Source organism: Hevea brasiliensis, unplaced genomic scaffold (assembly GCF_030052815.1).
Source record: "Hevea brasiliensis isolate MT/VB/25A 57/8 unplaced genomic scaffold, ASM3005281v1 Scaf421, whole genome shotgun sequence".
Classification (NCBI taxonomy): domain Eukaryota; kingdom Viridiplantae; phylum Streptophyta; class Magnoliopsida; order Malpighiales; family Euphorbiaceae; genus Hevea; species Hevea brasiliensis.
Window position 1 is genome coordinate 10294 of NW_026614942.1, and position 20852 is coordinate 31145.

The 20852-nt window shown below is 36.0% G+C and overlaps 1 protein-coding gene across 1 annotated transcript; it reads right to left on the reverse strand.

The window, feature by feature from the left end:
* Window positions 1-986: 986 nt before the first annotated feature.
* On the reverse strand, window positions 987-19997 carry LOC110667129 (bifunctional aspartokinase/homoserine dehydrogenase 1, chloroplastic). The gene is given in 19 exon segments (XM_058142324.1): window positions 987-1435; window positions 1931-2023; window positions 2164-2247; window positions 3137-3272; window positions 3436-3472; window positions 3475-3580; window positions 3858-4083; window positions 5112-5194; window positions 5938-6132; window positions 6268-6366; window positions 14961-15074; window positions 15153-15240; window positions 15405-15619; window positions 15709-15761; window positions 15959-16262; window positions 16357-16445; window positions 16947-17321; window positions 17432-17499; window positions 19473-19997. Coding segments are annotated over 19 exon segments (2751 nt in total). The 5' UTR covers window positions 19613-19997; the 3' UTR covers window positions 987-1189.
* Window positions 19998-20852: the final 855 nt, after the last annotated feature.

Here is a 20852-nt window from a genome sequence, read left to right on the forward strand (position 1 = left end):
GCCATAATTTTATAGACTATAATAAATAAAATAAATGCTTCATTTTATAATTTCTCATAAAGTTGAATTTTTAATTGAATGATTTTTTTATACATTACAGCAGGTTTTTATTATTTTCATCTATACCTTTTGAATTGATACTTTTACTTTCATGAGCATCGCTCCTAATTAAGATTATTGAAAGATAAATATTTGGCAACAAAATTAAGTAGTCAATGCAACTGTTATACGTACAACAAAATTGTATAATTTTAATGATTGATTATATAAGATTCACATAAAACTCTTATAATCAATAGTTATAATATAATTATCGTATATATAATGATTATATTTTAAAATTTTTAGTGAATTCAACTTGAGATTATTATTATTATTATTATTATTATTATTATTATTATTATTATTATTATTATTATTAAGCTTTGTTCAACAATCCCTCCTTCAAATGGACCATAATTTATATATATCGATATTTAAATAATTTTTTTTGAAGTTATTATTTTAATTCACAATAAAAAATTATTTTCGTTTTAATTTGGCTAATCAATACATTAATGGAAATTAAGTTTTCAAATTGAGATAAATTGTGAAAACTAAAACATTTGAATATAATTAAAAAAAAAAAACAGAAAAGGGGCTTTTTCCATCATCATATAAACTAAATCCTTGTTATATAAATTTTAAATTAAAGTCATTTTTTTATCATATAATACAAATCCTTGTGTATTAATGTTAACTTGGAGACACTATAAATCTTAATAAAATAAATAAAAGTATAGGTAATAGGTCTCTCCCATGGTTATTAGGCATGGGCTCAATGCATATGTTTTAAGTATGGTGGCCAATCATCAATATACATGTAGGTTAATGACGATTAGTATACTACAAATTATAAACACAATGCAAGCCTCTAATTGAATGTGCGAAAGAATTTTGAAAGATACAGAACCATAGGCAAGAAAGAAAAGAGGAAGGCCAGTGAATGGTTGTAAAACTACTCTAGCCCCAAAAAGCCGTTTATTATGATGGAACAAAACAACTCCATTTGCAAGCCACACATTAGGACGCAAAACTAAAGCACAAGCTCTACAAATTAACACTATGCAGGGAAAAAAACTCAAACTCAGCCCTATGTAAATGTAAGGGAAAAACTATGATGAAACTGCAGCCACAAATAATGAGGTTATTATGATGGGGCACCTAGATATGAGGCTAATCGGAGTATGTCGCTGAATATTCCTCCAGCGGTCACTTGAGCCCCAGCACCAGGACCGCGGACTATTAGTGGTTGTTCCTTGTACCTTGTAGTAGTGAAAGCTATGATGTTATCAGAACCTGATAGCTGTGCAAATGGATGATCTTTCTTATACCTTCGCAACTCAACACGCCCTTCTTGCCTCACCGCATCCACCACCCCAACATACCTCAAGACCTTTAGATTACATGGAGTAATTAAAAAAAAAAAATTCAAAAAATAGGTGAAATGCAAAGAGAGAGAAGTTTTTCTCTTGCTTTTAATTAAAGCTGATTTAGGGTGCATGGCATAATTACTCTCACCTTTTTAACCTTCTATTGCAATTTCAAGCCAAGACAAGAAAAAGAACCAATCATCATACAAATGATAGAAATGGCCCTTCCATAATCCTAAACTGAACCCAAAGAATTCACCTATAAAAAAGGTTCCAAACTTCCCATTGTCCCTCGATTGTCCATCAATTCCTTTAAAGTCCTAAGGCAAACAATGTTTCCATAGATATCTGGAAGTAAATTTATGAGCACCAAGTAATGGATACTTCTTTCTAAATGATTTAATCGAAATCCTGAGCATTCTTTGAAATCATTATTGTGTATAAATTGCTAATTAAGTTGCCAGTCAGAATTATGACACTTCAAAAATATTTAGAGACTAGCAGAAACATGCACTTACATCACCAGCATCCTCTGCTTTTTGTCTTTCCTTAGCCATGTCTTGGTCAAATTGCGGTAACCGCTTCATGAACGCCTCGGCAGATGCACTGGCCTGAGGTGATAATCAAAACCATCACATCAAAGAAAAACTAATATCTTAAGTCCAGTGTGCGTGAGATGTAAAATATTTGTAAAAAAATTATTAATAATAATAGTAGTAGTAGTGTAATTAAAAAAGAAATATCAACTTACTCTCAATGGTTCAGGCACAAGACTTTGAACAGGGATATCAGAAAGTTCTAATTTCAAACCAGATTCTCTTGCAAGAATTATCACCTGCATATGCAATTGTATTTATCAAGAGAAAATGGAATAAAACACAGTGCAGAGGAGGTGTTTGATTTGGCTTATAAGTAGGTCAAACCTACTTATAAGTAGAAAGTCATAAGTAGATTAGTATTTGGTTTGATTTATAAGTTTAAAACACTACTTAAAATAAGTCAGAAGTCACAAGGCATCAGGACTTATGACTTCTCTACTTATTTTAAAACTACTCTTTGATCAAATAAAAGATTATATTATCCTAATAATTTTTAAAAATATTAATATTATCATCATTTTAGCAACCACAACACTCAATATTATATCCTTTTTGGTCATTTTAATAAATTAATTTCCTTTTAATCACCTTTTAACCAAACATTTAAACTATTTAAAAGTTAAATTTAAATAGTTTTACTAAACAATTGACTATTTATTTTTAGATTAATTTATAAGTTAAAAAATACTTTTTAAGTCAAAAACTAAAAGTAAGTAGCCAAACCAAACACTCTCATAATAAGTTTATAGCAAGTCATCCTGCCTATTTCTATCACACAGCACATCATGGGTTTGTACTAATTGATGGTTGACGTTGACTGCTAATAAAATCAGTAATTAAAGAGTTCCTAAGTTCCCAACCCATCAAACCTAATCAAATCAGAGTGGAAAGGAACAATGATGCACGTACACCGACCCTTTAACAAAATTTGACTGACAAAACAAGACTCAAACAAAGCCTCGCTCAATCACCCATCTGTGAGGAAGTGTATTTTCTGATACATTACCAATAATACAATAAGACTGACATGAAAAGGCACTTAGATGGATGACAAACGGTAACATGTTGCCACAAACTCATCAAACAACTAATCAATTAGACGAAAAGAGCATAGATATATGGTACCTTTCTGGCAACATCCGTTCCAGATAGATCATCCCTTGGATCTGGCTCAGTATAACCTGCCTGCTTTGCTTCTGCCACTACCTCACTAAATGATTGTGTGCCTATGAAATTGTTGAAAATGTAACTCAAAGTTCCACTGTGATGACAAATCATGACAAAAATGTTAGTATTAATATATTCACATAGTGATATTATATAATATGCAATAGTTAAGAAACACTAAAAACATGTTTTAAAACTATATAATGCAATCCTTGAGCTAGATTTTCTGGCTGCTAAGAAAAGCAGACAGTACTCACCTAAAAATTCCTTCAATTTTCAATATATTATCTCCGCTTCAAGGAGACCTCTTAAAGTGCTAATAATTGGAAGACCAGCTCCAACAGTTGCTTCATAAAAGTAATGTGTATAAGATTGGCGCTGAAGAGCTCTCAGTTTTAAATACTGGATTATACCAAGAGAAAAATAAAAAGATCATTGAAACTCCAACATAATGCATTTAGCAGAAAATTAGAACAAGAACACCATAGTGTAATCAAATATTAAATATGAAGACCTTAAGATCATCCTCCTTCAAGGTGTTTTCTCCTTTAACTATTCCTATACTTTCAATAATATATCAATTCATGTGGGTAGCAAGGAGATTGAATCATGTGAAAAGCACGATTAAGGGAAAAAAAAACTACATCTCTTTTAAGTGTTAATAACATCAGCACGTTACCTGATCAAGTGGCCCTGAATTTGCCTTCTTGTTTGGGGTTATCACATGAATTCCTTTTCGCAACCAATCATAGTAACAGCTCGCAACATTAGAGTCAGCTGTGCAATCTACCAAAACAGTATTTGGAATAAAATGGTTCCCATGCACATGGTGAGTGAATTTCTCCAGGTCAGCTATTTCACCATTCTCCTTCATAAGTTCTCTCCATCTTGACAAATCAATTCCACTACAACCATAGACAAAGGAGCTTCAGAATATTGCTCACATGCAAGTAACTCAAGTATGTTTAATGATTAACTTGACAGAACAAAGACAATGTTTGCCTGCTCACGAGTCACAACAAACAAATGTATCATCTCCACTGATGGTGATAGCCATATCCAAGCAGACAAATGTATGCTTTCAATGTCACCAAAAGTTACATGTGCACATCTTTTCCCAGAACTCAAAGCAAGAGAACATTGTAGAACATGAGCCTCAATCAAGATGTTTGCAGTATTGGAACTATGGGTCACTGATAACCACAAAAATTGGATTACCCAATACATGTCAGATCTGGAGAGAAGGTTTGTGGAATTATTAGTACATTGTGAGAGGGGTTTGGATAAGAGCTCATGCATGCCATCTTTGAGATCAGAAATGCAGGCATGCCCTGATAAGTGATAATGGTATAATGGTACATTAATACTAAAAATCCTCACACATCTAAAGTATCCTATCCATAGAAAATGTTTAATCCATTTTTCATAGTGGCTCTACCTCATTTAAACTTCTACAGTTGCAAGAGTATTCAAACTGCCATGATAAGAAGTGACCAAAGTTCCACCATCAGGCCAATCACTTTAGCAAATCCTTGCTAGCTCTCATTTTGATCTCTATAGAGCTAAAATCATCTATGCAGATTCATTACTTGGTTCATTTCCCATTGAAACAAACAAGGGTTTCCTTCATTGTCTAAAGGATGACAAAAATCAGTCTCAGAATTTATCTGGGCTTTATTTCAATGTTTCTTAGAATTAATATAATTACAAGTTGATAAAGATGTGATTCATGCAAAATCAAAATCTGTTAAACAAAATTCATCAAACCTTGACTTGATTGATTAAGCAAAAGTTTTTTTCAGTAAGATGTAGGAATTGTGATTATGTTTACTCTCTCAACAGAAAACAAAGCAGTCATGTTATATTGAAATATCCTATACACAGTATTATCTATACAGGCAGCAACTTAGGAAGCATGAAGCTTATGCCTTACACTTCACTCAAAAGCATTCCCCTTGAGCCAGTGATCCCCATGACACGCAAATCAATGTTAAATTCTTCCTTAAGGACTGCTGCCTGCAAAGAAATCACAAAATTTGTTTAGACTGAATTGGAGCATTAAAATTATAACGTAAAAGTAGACCAATTTTGTCAAATTTGAAGAGAAGGAATTAGCAGATCACATTTCAACCTGTAGCATGGCTACCCATTTCAAATTGCAACAAGAATTGAAAGTCAAGGACATCTTTACTGACTTATTATAATGTATTTCAACTTATCATAACCTTTAGTCATTGCATCTCCCAAAAGCTACTTCATTTTCCTCCATGCAGGTCAGACTTTACAGAGGAAAAGAAAAGGTAAAAGCCATTGACATCACAAAGGTTAAGTGGGACCTAAGTAGATGATACCATAACCTTCTAGGGACTCCTATCTTTAGCCAGAGCTAAGAGACAAATGAATTGTAATTCATGAAGATTAAGAATTGCAAAATGATCCAAACGCAAAATCCTCAGAGATCACATCTATTTTAGATTGAGAGAAATAAATTGTAATTCAAGAAAATAAAGAATTGCAAATAATTATCCAACCACAAAATCCTTAGAGATTCAGTCTATTTTGGATTAAGGTTCAAAACTGCTTCTTGGAAAAACACCCTTTTAGATGTTGTTGGAAAAAATTTGTCACTATTCATAATAGCTAACAGAAGATATAACCAACAATATGGAAGCCCTTATACTTAAGTTGGTACTCTATGAACTATTTTTTGATTGCCAACAGCTAAGTGAACTAATAGAAGATATAACAAAAAAATGTACCTGATCTCTGAGCTGATCAAGTAATGTGCCACCAATCAAACCAGGTCCAATAATTCCCATAGCTATTGTGGTTTTTGAAAGATAAAACCTTGAGTGTACCGCCCTTAAAGCCCTTATACAATCTTCACGCTTGACTACGACAGTAATATTATACTCAGAACAGCCTTGGGCTATGGCACGGACATTAATACTTGCCTGTATTAAATAATATTTCAAACTTCAATCACTTGAATGATCGGGAGCCAGTGGGGGGAGGGGGAGGGGAGAGAGAAATGAGATTCATAATAGAATAATATGATAAAATTAATTAATAGTTCATCTAAATTTGACCTTAGCTAGGGCATTGAACAGAGTAGCACTGACTCCAGGAGTACTAGCCATTTTCTGGCCAACTGCTGCTAAAATGCTACAATTTGGAACGATGGCAACCTGAGAACAACAAAGTTACTTTGAGAATTATTGTCAGAAAAAAAAAGGACCAAATTCATTAGGCTAAAAAATAAATAATACATGCTCATACATGTAAAAATGGGAAGAAAGCTATAAATCCCAGATAAATAAGGAACAAGCTAAAAAATTAACCTATAATAATGAATAAGGAACTAAAAATATAACCAGCTTGATAGGGAAATGGGTGTAGCTGGGGTTGCAGATAGAGGAATTAGAATTCAGGGCTGGTTGATATATTCTAGAAGGAGCAAGAAGAAACCAGAAGCAATGTAAGCTATTATGTCAGCTCAGCCAATTCAGTTGAAGAATACCCAGAATGCATGTGAAGCAGCAACCATAGGGAGCTATATATAGTAGAAGAGAGTGAGAGTGTAGGGCATGAATTGAGTAATTTGTATTTTCCAGCTCTATGACGCTTGGGGGGCAGTGTTTCTACTGCTGGGGAGTGAGGGATGGTATTATCTTGTAACCACCTGGACCCTTTTGGGTATTTTAAATAAAAAAATCTCTATCTTCTTCCTACTACCATTTTCTTGTTTTGTTCTTTTGTGTAATTTCTGGTCTGCATTTTCCTGACTCTATTAATTGGTCCCACCTGCCGGATCCACAAACCCATAATGGAAAACAGATTAGACAAGATAGAGGGGAAAATGGCTTCTCTAGCACAAAACCTAACTCATTCATTGGAAACAAGAGAAGAACATGAACATAATCAACATTATACTCGCCGCATTACTGCAGATGCAGGGGATGACAGTAGCAGTGGACAAAATTGTTGCCAATCACCAGCTTCAACAGCCAACCAATGTGGAGGCTGCGACCATTCACATGGGTGCTCAAGATTGACTTTAGGAGGAATTTCCATTCATCCCAAGGAAAGTTGAAATACCCATGTTTACTGGAGACAATCCACAAGGGTGGATTGAGCATGTGGAGCAATAATTTGCAACATATGGGACTCGCGATGATACAAAAATTCTTTTGGCTATGGTCAAAATGGACGGAGCACCGCTTCAACGGGTTGAGTGGGTTTCACAACAAAACCTGTTCCTGCCTGGGACCAATTTACTCTGGAGCTATTGGGGCATTATGGCGGAGATGCAGGGGAGCATCAAGGGTCTGCTTGTGTATAGCACAAAGCAAACAGCCAGGGAGATGGAAAGGACATTTCACATTGCTATGCAGGTGAAGCCAAAAGACTCTTTCCAATTTGTGTTTGGAGAGTCGGCAGGGAATAAGACGACATGTGATGGGTTTGTACTGTGGATTGCTTCTGTTGGGATGAGCCCATTTTCTACCAATAGAATCAAAATATATTATGAAACGGAAGAACCAATACACATGAGCTCGCAGTACTTTGCAAACCCACCTCCTAAGTTGAAAGTTGCTTTTGAAATTGGCTAAGTGTGGATTTTGCTGGGTGAGGTTAGAAATTTCTAACCATATGAAATTGTTGGTTGGCCCAATTCAAACCAACTCAAGGCCACCTCCAAAACCCCCACATAGAATCCTAGAGAAATTTCAAAACCTCAGTCTTTCATCTTATTCGTCCATAATTTTCTGTTCTTCATCTGCTTTATTGCTATTGTCCATCAAACAAAGAGCCTCGATACAACAATATCGATTCACTACGATGGGAACCTAGAGATCAGGCAAAGTGGTGGCTAATGGAGACCGACGATACTCTTTCCACCCGGATGGCGCTGAAGCTATTTTCAATTGATAGAACTTTTCAATCAAGCACAAGGACAATGAGGGTAAGTATTACTATACACCCAATTACATTGATATCGATGGCGTAGATGGCCAAAATTGGGCACCTCACAAAATGGGTCACACCATATAATGTCGGTGGGAAATTTGGTGGGATTCTAAATACTAGGTTATCGATTATTTTGTTTTAACAAAGAGTAATTTCTATGTAATTGTTCAATACACATTGAAAATATTTTACTTGTTGCACAAGAGGCCACTCGCACAAATATGTCCATTTTAATTAATGCAGAAAGTAAAAAGGAGGGGTAGGATGATTTTATGAAATTGGCTAGTCGTATTCTAAGTTCTGCAAAATTTCCATTTGCATGGAGTGATGCATCATCTGTTCTGAGTGCACACGTTTTTATGTTCATCAAATTTATGAATGCTACGTTGGACGAAGATGATGTTAGGTAGAAACCCTAACAACAATTATTTCAGAGTTGAAATTAAGAGAACAGAAAATTAGAAGAAAAAGAGAGAGAGAGAGAGAGAGAGAGAGAGAGAGAGAGTGTCGAGAATTGTAAGGAAGAAGATAATATTGCATTGAGAATTTGAATGAATCTTTACAATATCTCACAACCCTATTTATTGCCACTTTCCCTCCAAAAACAACTGCCTAACCACTTGCTACAATTTCTCCAACAACCTATAACAGAAAGCTATTGCAATTTCAACTACCATCACAATTAATTAATCAATTCACTTATTCTTATACTTCCTTCTTTTGTACGTGACAATACCCCCATCTCGAGAACATTCTTGTCCCCAAGAATGTATGAAAGTGGGAAATTGGGCTTGGATGAATGACTGATCCTCCCAAGTAGCATCCTCTAATGGAAGATTAAACCATTTGACCAGTCCTTGAATTACAGCCTGACCATTCCTTGTAATGGTTATGGTTTGCAAAATCTTCACAGGGGCCACTATTATTTCATTCTCCAACATTTCGGGTAACTGTAATTGTGGCACAACATTGTCTCCAAGTTTTCTCTTAAGAAGCGAGACATGGAATACAGGGTGAATAGCAGCATTAGGAGGAAGCTGTAACTTGTATGCCACTTTGCCAATCTTCTGCAGAATTTGAAATGGTCCATAATATTTAGCAGCTAGCTTTAAATTCCTTCTTAAGGCAACAGATGTTTGCCTATAAGGTTGAAGCTTTAGATATACCACATCCCCTACCCCAAATTCTCTCTCAACTCTACCCTTATCAGCTTGCTGTTTCATCCTGTTCCTAGCTTGCTCCAAATTATTCTTGAGAACATCATTCAACTGCTACCTCTCCTGAAAAAATTGGTCAACAGCCTGAACTGGTGATGCAAAAGAAGGAATAGCAAGTAATGATGGAGGGTAATAGCCATATAAGGCTTCAAATGGAGTCATTTTTATAGCAGAATGGTATGAGGAATTGTACCACCACTGCAAGTGGCAACCACTAAAACCAGCTTTGGGATGTTGATGAGTCATGCATCTCAAGTAGGTTTCAAACACGATTCAAACGCTCGCTTGGCCATCACTTTGAGGGTGGTAAGCACTACTATAAGAAAGAGTAGTGCCCACCGCTGAAAAATTCTTTTCAAAACACACTTGTAAATACTTTATCTCTATCTCAAACAATTGTGACAAGGGCACCATGAAGCTTACAAATATGTTCTATAAAGACCCTTGCTATAGAAGATGCAAGAAAGGGATTAGCCAATCCAATGAAATGGCCATATTTTGTATACCTATCAACCACCACTAGTACAAGATCCTTACCTCCGCACTTAGGAAGCAACTCAATAAAATCCATAGTGATGTGCTACCATGCCCGAGAAGGTATTTGTAAAGGTCAATAACCCAAGGGTAGCGAAAGTCATTCCCTTACATTTAGCACATTCGCACATTGTTGTACCCATTGCAAGACGTCACCACATGCCGTGCCAATAAAAATGTCTCTACAAACTACTATAAGAATTGTGAATGCCGGGTGCCCTCAACAAAGACTGTCATGATACAATGATATTAATTGCTTCCTCAAATTACCATGACCACCAACATACAATCTATTGTTGCAAAACAATGTTCTTGCTTCAATCAAACTTGGAATGAATCTTACTATCCAAAGAAAGTTGAGTAATTAAATCCGTAGCCTTAGAATCATTAACATAGCTATTAAGGACATTAGCCATCCAAGTAGGAATGATTTGAATGAGCGGCAGATAATTGATTCACAGCAGAATGTGGCCTTCTAGACAAAGCATCAGCCACTGTTTCTCCACCCTCTTTATACAAAATTTTATAATCTAAACCCAAGAGTTTAGAAATACCTTCTCGCTCTAAAGGTGCTTGATACTTTCATGATCGCTTGATGAAGAAGGGACCTTGCTCAAGGTAATGCCTCCATTTAGTGATGGCAAAAGTGATTGCCAAAGAACTCTTTATCGATACGTAAAGGCTTTGATTCCTAACCCCAAAAGCCTTAAAAATATAGGCAATAGGGTGTCCATTTCTTGTAATACAACTCCCATACCATAGTCATAGCATCGGTTCAATGATAAATGGTTGAGTAAAATTTGGTAATGCAGGAGCAGAAGACATAGCTACTTTTAATGAGTCAAATGCTTGTCTAGTAACTTTAGTCCATTGAAAGTTGTCCTTCTTTAATAAATCTGTAATAGGCTTACTAATCACCCCATAATTTCTAACAAACTTCCTGTAATACCCTGTCAATCCCAAGAAACTCCTCAATTCCTTGACAGAAGTTGGATAAGGCCAAGCTACCATAGCCTCAATTTTTTCTGGATCTGTAGATACTCCTTTTTCTGAAATAATATGCCCTAAATAATCAACAAAATTCTTACCAAAAGAGCACTTAGACATTTTAGCAAAAAGCTGCTGCTCCTCCAACACCTTAAAAACAGATTCCAAATGTTGTAAATGGGATTCTAAATCAGGGCTGTAAATGAGTATGTCATAAAAAAAAACAACAAACTTCCTAAAAAATGGTTGGAAATTTTGGTTCATGAGGGCTTGAAAGGTAGCAGAGGCATTAGTCAACCCAAAAGGCATGACTGTGAATTCAAAATGTCCATGGTGGGTTTTAAATGCAGTCTTGGGAATATCAGGAGGATCCATTCGAATTTGGTGATATCCAGCCCTTACATCAATCTTAGAAAACGGTTTTGCTCCATGTAATTCATCCAATAGATCATCTATGATAGGAATAGGAAATTTATTCTTAATGGTGTGGTCATTCAACTTTCTGTAATCAATGCAAAATCTCCAAGTTCCATCCTTCTTCTTAACCAATAAAACAGGGGAAAAAAATGGACTAGTGCTAGGCTGAATAACTTTGGAATTCAACATTTCAACACCATCTTTTCAATCTCATTTTTCTGATAATGGGGATACCTATAAGGTCTCACATTTATAGGTTTAGTATCAGGTTGTAATGGACTATTGTGATTATGACTTCTAAAAGGGGGTAAGGAAGTAGGTTCAGTAAAAACTTGAGGGTATTTATGAATAACTTTCTGAATATCAAGGTGAATATCACCTCTAGTCAGACACGAGTAGTAGCACCAAAGAAAATGAATTCCAACATCTTGCTCTATCAAATTAACACAGAATAATGGAGACTGGAAATCATTTTCCTTCCTATGCAACAACTGCTTCAAGGAATTACATTCTTGAAGGCTACCAGGTTCCATCCCCTCTTTAATCCCTTGCAAAATAACTAAAGTATCTCCCTTTTGAAATGAGATTTGCAATCCCTTGAAATCAAATAAAATTGGACTCACACTTCTCATCCAATCTACTCCCAATATAACATCAAATCCACCCAACTCCAAAAGTCTCATAGGAAAAGAGAAACATTGGTTCTGAGTGTGCCATTGAAATGAAGGACACATTGTAGAACTTAGTAATTTCCTTCCATCAGCTACAATAACCACTGACACAGGTGCTTGCACCACTAGAAGTTTTAAATCTTTGGCCACTTTTACATCCAAGAAACTGTTAGTGCTCCCACTATCCACCAATATAACTAATTGCCTATCCTTATGTCTCCCCATCACCTTAATTGTGTCTACACCTCGACTGCCTTCCATAGCATGGAGTGATAGAGTCATTTATGGTTGTCCTTCCCCAATTTCCTCACCTTCTACCACTTCTTGATACTCTTCCTCCAATTTTTCCACTCCTTGTTCCTCTAATTGAATGGTCATAGCAGTCTTAGATTTACACTGATGACTAGGGAAGAACTTTTCCCCACATCTGTAACAGGGTTTGGACTGCCTACTTGCTGCTGGAGTTGGAAGCAAACCTGATTTAGATGAAGGTAGAGGTAGTGAATTACTACTGGCAGCAGAAGAGGACTTAGCAGTGGTTGCATAAGGTTTTTGGTTGTGGTTGTTATCATTTGGAGGTTTTGGTGGATAAGAAAGTGGTTGAGAAATTTTGTAGGATTGGTATGAAGAAGAAGATGCAAAATTAGGCTTATAAGCACTATTGTACCCAGATCTTGGTAGAGAAAAGGCTTTACTATTACATAGCATCCACTGCTCTTGTAGTCTAGCTGCTTCAAAAGCATGAGCTAGGGTTGTAGGCCTAACCATTCTCACCAATGGCCTAATTTCATCCCTCAATCCTCCAATGAATCCAGAAAAAAAAATAAGCTTCTCCTAAATCAGGCATAAACCTCTCCATTCTCACCCTAAGATCCTCAAACCTATATTGATATTCCCCAACACTACCCTCTTGCCTTATTCTCATAAACTCCTCAACTACATCCTCAAAACCCTGTTCTCCAAATCTATTACATGCTGCTATCTCAAATTCTTCCCAAGATCCACTAATTTTAGACTTATTCCAATTTTGAAACCAAGAGTCAGCTCTTCCTACCATGTACAAGCTTGCTATTCCCACCATCTTATCTTTAGGAACCCTAAAAACTTCAAAGCACTTGAAACACTTCCTAACCCAAGCCCTTGGCTCACTTCCATCAAAAGTTACTAATTTAATCTTAGGAAAAATCTTTTCTGACCCCACTGATTCCATAACAAAATCAGAACTACCCTGATCTCTAGAATGAAGATTCAGAGTTTCCTTTGGAGCTGTTAAAGAATTCTTACCTGTCACTCCATTAGAATTCCTTTCATCAGAGTTGATGATTTCTTTCCTTTTTCCCAAAAACCCTAACATTAAGGTTTCTAATCTTCCCACAATAGCCTCAATTGCAATTTTATTCTCGGCAAAGATCTTTCTTGATTCCCTCTTGTAGCTTCTTGAAGTCATGCTTCAGAATTTCCATTTCCTTCCCGGTCTCCCGAGATTCCCTTGCAAATGCACTCCAACCTTTCTTCCATTTGTGCCATCTTAACAAAGATCTTGACTCCACCACTGCTGATTTGGTCATGGTTTGCGACTCCAAAGAACCAAATTGCAAATGAAACCCACCCAGTTTTCAAGCTTTGATACCAAATGTTAGGTAGAAAAGCTAACAACAATTATTTCAGAGTTGAAATTAAGAGAATAGAAAATTAGAAGAAAAAAAGAGAGAGAGAGAGAGTGTCGAGAATTATAAGGAAGAAGATAATATTTCATTGAGAATTAAAATGAATCTTTACAATATCTCACAGCCCTATTTATTGCCACTTTCCCCAAAAACAACTGCCTAACCACTTGCTACAATTTCTCCAACAACCTCTAACAGAAAGCTACAACAATTTCAACTACCATCACAACTAATTAATCAATTCACTTATTCTTCTACTTCCTTCTTCCAGACGTGACAGATGACTACATAATACTTGAGCGAAGTACAACTAAGGCTTTATACCAATGGAAACAGACGCTCTGTTAAAACATTACAGCAAAAGGATGATATAATTGTCATCACAACATGTTTTTCATTGACATTGATAAAGCTAAAAGCAAAATGGATATGAGCAATAAATGACAAGTTGTTTGTAGAAGCAACTGAGCAGATACTTCCACTGGAATTTGTTGACACAATTGGCACTGCAAATACCATTATTGGTGTTGATTTTCATTATCCTTATGAAACAACCTGGATGGACTTCATTCAAATTCAGTTTCCATATCTCAGCCTTGAGGACAAGGCTGATCTTCAAGGGGTCAGCAATGATAGGAAAATGGGTGTAGCTGGGATTGCACTTAGAGGAATTAGAATTCATGGCTGGTTGATATATTCTAAAAGGAGTAAGAAGACACTACAAGCAATGCAAGCTATTATGCCAGCTCAGCCAATTCTGTTGAAGAATACCCGGAATTCATGTGAAGCAGCAACCACAGGGAGCAATATATAGTAGAAGAGATTGAGAGTGTAGGGCATGAATTGAGTAATTTGTATTTTCCAGCTCTACGAAGCTTGGGGGCAGTGTTTCTACTGCTGGGGTGTGAGGGATAGTCTTATCTTGTAACCACCTGGACCTGTTTGGGTATTTTAAATAAAAAATCTCTATCTTCTTCCTACTACCATTTTCTTGTTCTGTTTTTTGTGTAATTTCTAGTCTAAATTTTCCTGACTCTATCACAGCTCATACTTGCAACTGTAAGAGACATAAGTAAAGGCTTCAAAATTCAAAGAGTTGAAATGTTGAAGCCGAAATTTTATAAATGTAATGTTGGTTCCTTTTTCTTCTGTGGCTGCTTTGCTTATTGGACTAATATTTTTCCTATGAATGGGAATACAAGAAACCTTTACCATTCTATACCATTATGGCAAAGCCAAAGACCAAAAAGAGGGGCCATACAGATCCTGTAATACTTGTTAATCAAGTCCGGCAGCACAAATAAAAATAAAAAAGCACCTGGGAAAGGCGTCCAGCATCCAAAGCTTGACGAAATCTAGACTGCAAAACCTCTGCAACAGCTTTTACTTCCTTCTCGGGCACAGCAAAGCATACAGAATGCTCGCTACTAGCCTTCATTAAATTAAATCAAACTAACATCTATGTTAAATAATGAAAGCCATCAAAACTGAAATTAAAGAATAGAAATACCTGCGATATCATAATGACATTAGCACCAACATCTTTCACAGCACTAAAAATGGCACTAGCTGTGCCAGGAACACCAGCCATTCCGGTTCTGCAAAATAAAAAGACAATGAAAATAGGGATATATATATATATATATATATATATATATATATATATATATATATATATATATATATATATATATATATATATATATGAGTACAATGTATAACTACAGCAAACAAATGAGTGAAATACCATGAAATGGCTCACCCTTCAACATTCACAAGGGCCACATTGTCTATCGTCGCAAAACCTTTGACAGGGGAGTCCAATTTCTGGTCATCTTCGCTCACATTCATAGAAGGCTGGCAGATCATTGTTCCAGGTGAAGCAAGGTTGAAAATATTCCTTATCATGATCGGAATATCATAACGCATAACAGGAATAATAGTGCGGGGATGTAAAACATTAGCTCCAAAATACGACTGCACAATCACATAAATTTAATCTTAGAAAAATGCATTCAGAAATTTGGAACAACCCTGACAGGCATGAGAAAAGTGATTAAGTTTACCATTTCCCAGGCCTCTTGATAAGATAATGTCCTCAGTATCACAGCCTCACTAACTGCAGAAATAAAAGGGAAAAAGTAGGAATGTTTAGCATTTCATTGAACCTCATAATTCATGTCTTCTTAAGTGTTAAGAGGTACTATCTAGAATTAGACCTAGAATTAGACTGGTTCAGCAAGCAACACAAGCCAAGGTAGATCCCTTCTACAGATAAGGTGTACACCATGAACTCGCTTAAGACCTAGCACAAACCTTTTCTGGGGTCTGCACTGTAGACCCCATTAACATCAGTCCAAATAGTGACTTGTCGAGCCCTCAATAGAGCACCCATTATTGCTGCAGAGAAGTCACTTCCATCCCGCTTCAAAGTAGTTGGAATATTCTGAGGTGTGCTGGCAACGAAACCAGTTGCAACTATTGTCTTACATGGATTTCGAGAGAACCATTCTTCAAGTCTTTTTTCAGATTCCACAAAATCAGGATCAACTTGATTAGAGCTGGTAGGATTTACAATAAGCACTTCTCTTGTATCCATCCATTTACAATCTAACCCGCTCTGCACAAGAAATCTATATAATCATACTCAGAAAATTTGCACAAACTACAATTCACAGGTAATCTACATTATCATGAGCAAATAAACAGTCAACCTTTCTGACGACATATGATAACATCTGAGCAGACCATAACTCTCCATGTCCAACAATAAAATCAGAAAATGATTCTGTTGCATGACCAGCTGCAATAGATTAAGTTGGTTGTTAGAGGCACTAGAAGTCCAAATAATACAAGGAAAACAGACCAGCAACTCATTATAACATGAATGTGCTGATCTTGTTCTAACGGCCAGTGCACGTACACTGTTTAAAAACAATCAGTAAGTTCAAGAAGCAAATCTTGTTTCTTAATTAATAAAACCTTTATTCCTACTTTCACTTGTTCCTTAAGGGTAAGAAAAATGAAAAAGAATGCATGGTTAGAAGAAAGAAAGATCCAAATGCCAGCAATGGGAAGTTGAGGTGCATGACAAATGAGATATGATTTACCACTGGCCTCAAGAGCCACAGTTCATACAATCATAACTTAGGAAAAAAATAATAAAAATAACACAATTTTGATGAATCACTGTTCTCATAAGCACATATGCTTCTATAGGTATTAATATTCATCAATTCATCAACCACTTTGCAGAGAGAGAGAGAGAGAGAGAGAGAGAGAGAGAGAGAGAGAGGTTTGATACCTATGTATATTGCATGAAGCATGGCTTTGAGGTTATTAACATCATCATGTAACTGGGCCAGAAAACTAGCAAGATCTTCCCCATCAAGAAGATCTGTTGCCGTTAATCTATGCTTCTCAAAAACAGCATCAGCAGCAGCAATATAAGAATCATCTCGTGATTGTGCCTTGTAGATGAGGTCATACATCATGTCCGTCACCTTTGACATTGCTGACACAACCACCAATTTCCCATCTGATCCATCATTAACAATTACCTCAGCTACATTCTTGATTCTCTCAGAGGTTCCGACACAAGTACCACCAAACTTATGGACTGACCACATATCAACTTTTGGAAGGCGAATCTTTTCCTTGGATTCATCCAGTAAAACAGCTAAAAGCAAAGGAGAAAATTCACAAATAGAACAAACTTACTGTACCTATTATTTACAAGCTTGTATACACGAGTTTAAACAAAAGTAGAGAATTGAACAGCTAATGTACCTTTAACTGAAGAAGAGACATGACCACATCCTAACTCCCTTCTTCCCCACTGAGAAACAAAACTTGTCCTGAAAGAAAGATCATATAAACTCTTTAGCAGCTTATTCATAAAAATAGAAAATAATTGAGCTTCTAACCTAAGAGGACAGGTCAAAACTATAGATCTGTGGCTTCCCAAAAATCCAGCATTATTGTAACCCACCCACATAATTCTTAAAAAGCCCTCACAGCAAGAAATATGTCATACTCTGTAAGTTCAAAAAGAACAGCATTCAAATATCTTGATATGGGATTAAATTACAAAAAAATGAAGGAAATAGAAAAAAAAAATTATCACAATTAAAAAAAATAAAGGAGAATAAGAATGAGCTGGATAGGAAACCAAAAACACATACTCCTATGCTGGTCAGAAAGTGAGAAGGTAAAATGTGTAAAAACAATAATCACAACTCACGGGAAGGATGTGAACAAGAATGATCACTTTTCAAAGTAGCTTCTAACCTAAGAGGACAGTTCAAAACTATAGATCTGTGGCTTCCAAAAATCCAGTATTATTGTAATGCACCCATGTAATTCTTAAAAAGCCCTCAAGGCAAGGAATATGCTGTACTTTATAAGTTCAAAAAGAACAGCATTCAATTATTGATATGTGATTAAATTAAAAAAAATACAAGAAATAGCAAAAAACAACTTATCACAATTAAAAAAAAAAAAAGAATAATAGGAATAAGCTGGATAGGAAACCAGAAACACACACTTTTGGACTGGCAAGATAGAGAGAAGATAAAATGTATAAAAAGAATAATCACAACTCAGAGAAAGGATGCGAACATGAATGATCACATTTCAAAGTAAGTTCAAGTGGACCAAAGATTAACCATAGCATCTAAAAAATCATTGAAATGTAAGTGAAGGATGTAGAGCATAAGAGAAATACTAAACACCAAAAAATTTAATTTTAATGTGAACAAAAATAAAATAAAAATGCTTCCTTCCCAATGGTTAACCAATAACAAGTTTTAATGCTTTTTCTCTTTAGGTTAACTTTGTACACCAATTGAACTTGGAGCATTTCTAAACAGCATCTAGTATAATGCCTCATCATAAACAACTAACTAACCAACCACCTACCACATTATGCCACTTTCCTTTAGACATTTATTTAGAGATCTCAACAATTCATTGCAATAGCAAGAGCCACTATATTGATGAATGTAATTAAGTAATCCTATCAACAAGCTGATGCATTTCAACACAACAATCAATCACTCAACCTAATATCTTCAAGCATTTTAGTTAAGTACTGAACATTAATGAATTTAATTTTTTTGTCGATCAAATTGGCTCCAGCTCTGCAACTACATGAGCATCAACACCCATTAGTTGCAGAAGAATTAACCAACGAAATAACCTTATAATTCTAGGCAATTCAACTCTAATTTCTTCTTCTTTTCCTTTTTTTTTTTTCTCTTTTATTTCTGATGAGCAACATCGCATAGGCATATTAAGAATTTTATGGTTATAACGTTTTCTGGTTTTCATTTAGTAGTTTTCAGTATTTGTCTGCAACAACCTAATTACATTGAATAGCCTTTCTAAGACTGAAATAAGCTATTAATCAAAAGACGCAAAGGCAACATTACTCAAAAAGTTTATGCTAACAAGCAAAGCTATTAGAAGGATTGAAAAACTGTATCCTTGAGCTTCACAACCCTACTTCTGGCCCCATTCTCATCAAACAGCATCAAAATAGCTAAAACAGAGTTTGAACGACATCTAAAAAACTTCTTCCGGCCTTCTCAAATCTATACTATGCAAATAGCTAAAACAAATTTAGCCCAGCGGTTCCATGTTCATACTGAACAGTGAATTTGCGAATGTAGTTTTCATGGGCTGCAGCCAGAGAATCCGATCTCAACCCACTCCATAAAAAATACCATGTAGAAATTTCTTTTCCACCAAGCATGTGTCCACAGGTATTGACTTTATGCGCAAAGCAGAATGAAACCAAATAAAGAACAAAAAAAATTCAAAAACTAACCACTCGAAGTGATGTCGCTGCACTATCAAGCGATTGAGGCGGCTGGTCAGGCTGCTGTTTTGCTGGCAGGTGGAGATGCGTGGGTATGGACAAGGAAGCTGTGGGATAAGCCTTGTAGGAATTAGCTGCTGTCTCGCCATTTAGTCACTGATTCGTGTTCTCAGTACTTCTACTACTTGTACTACCCAAAACGCAACTAGAGCTAAACTGGTAAAAAACAATAAGACATAAGAGAGAGTATGAGAAGCTAGGGATTCATGTGATAATGTAGCTTTACTAGAATTCAATTTTGTGAAATTTTTGGTGATTAGACGTGTGATTTTGCTTGTTTGACGCAGGGACGAGGAAGAGATGGCAGCGAGTTTGGTAGCCGTGCAGAGCTGTGAAGGAAAGGGGAGTTTGATCTCTGGCCGCCAGGTGGAGGAAGAGATGGCGGCTATTTGGCGGCCGTTCAGTGCTGTGAATGAAATGGTAAAAGGCAAAAGAGGTCCTGCTAGAAAAATGAGGAAGAAAATAAGCACGAATCAACCCGGTGGCGAGTTACATCGTATTTGTCATTATTTTTCGATATTTAATTAAAATTTTATTTTGTTAAATATAATTAAAAAATTATCAAATTTTAATTTGATCTAGTAGATAATCATTCCATTTAACGGCGTCGTTTGCTGAGGGACATGTGCTGAGAAATATCAAGAAAATATCGACAAAGATATCAAACAGAAGGGAAAGATAAGACACACAATAAAAAGCAAAATGTCAAAACCTGAAAACACAATATACACAATTTAAGGGGAACAGAAATTACACCTGGCCTTGTTTTATCAAACTGATATCTGTTCTCACTCTGGATACTTCTCACAAGTTTAGCCTACACCTGTAATTACTTGTAATGATGCTGTCCTCTGCCTAAATCTGTCTGTTGTTTATCCAAGTTCTCCATGTCTATGCCAATACGGGGCTCAAGCGAGGAACTCACAGTACCGTTCTTTGTCTTGAGTCTACCTCGTGATATCTATTCTTTAGGAGGGTTCCAATTTTTTGTTCAGATGTTCACGCAAGGCTTTTAACAGCCTCTGCTGCATGAAGAATAAGCAAATCCAACTTCCATGGATTATTTTCACTATTTCTTACTCAAAATTTCCTTAGCTGTCTTAGCATTGAGTCTTTCAGCATCCAGTCATTCTTTACGAGCCTTCAATGAGTACTGTTGGGAAGAAAAATGATCTCCTCTCAGAAAGGTATTAGTGGATGCCCTGGAGCATCCTTGGTTCGTTTCTTCGATGGCTCAAGTAAACATCATGCTCTTCCAACTCAGGCTCAACGGGGAATTAAAGGATCGCAAGTGACCCAGAATTAGTTCCATATGTTTGCAGCAGCAGG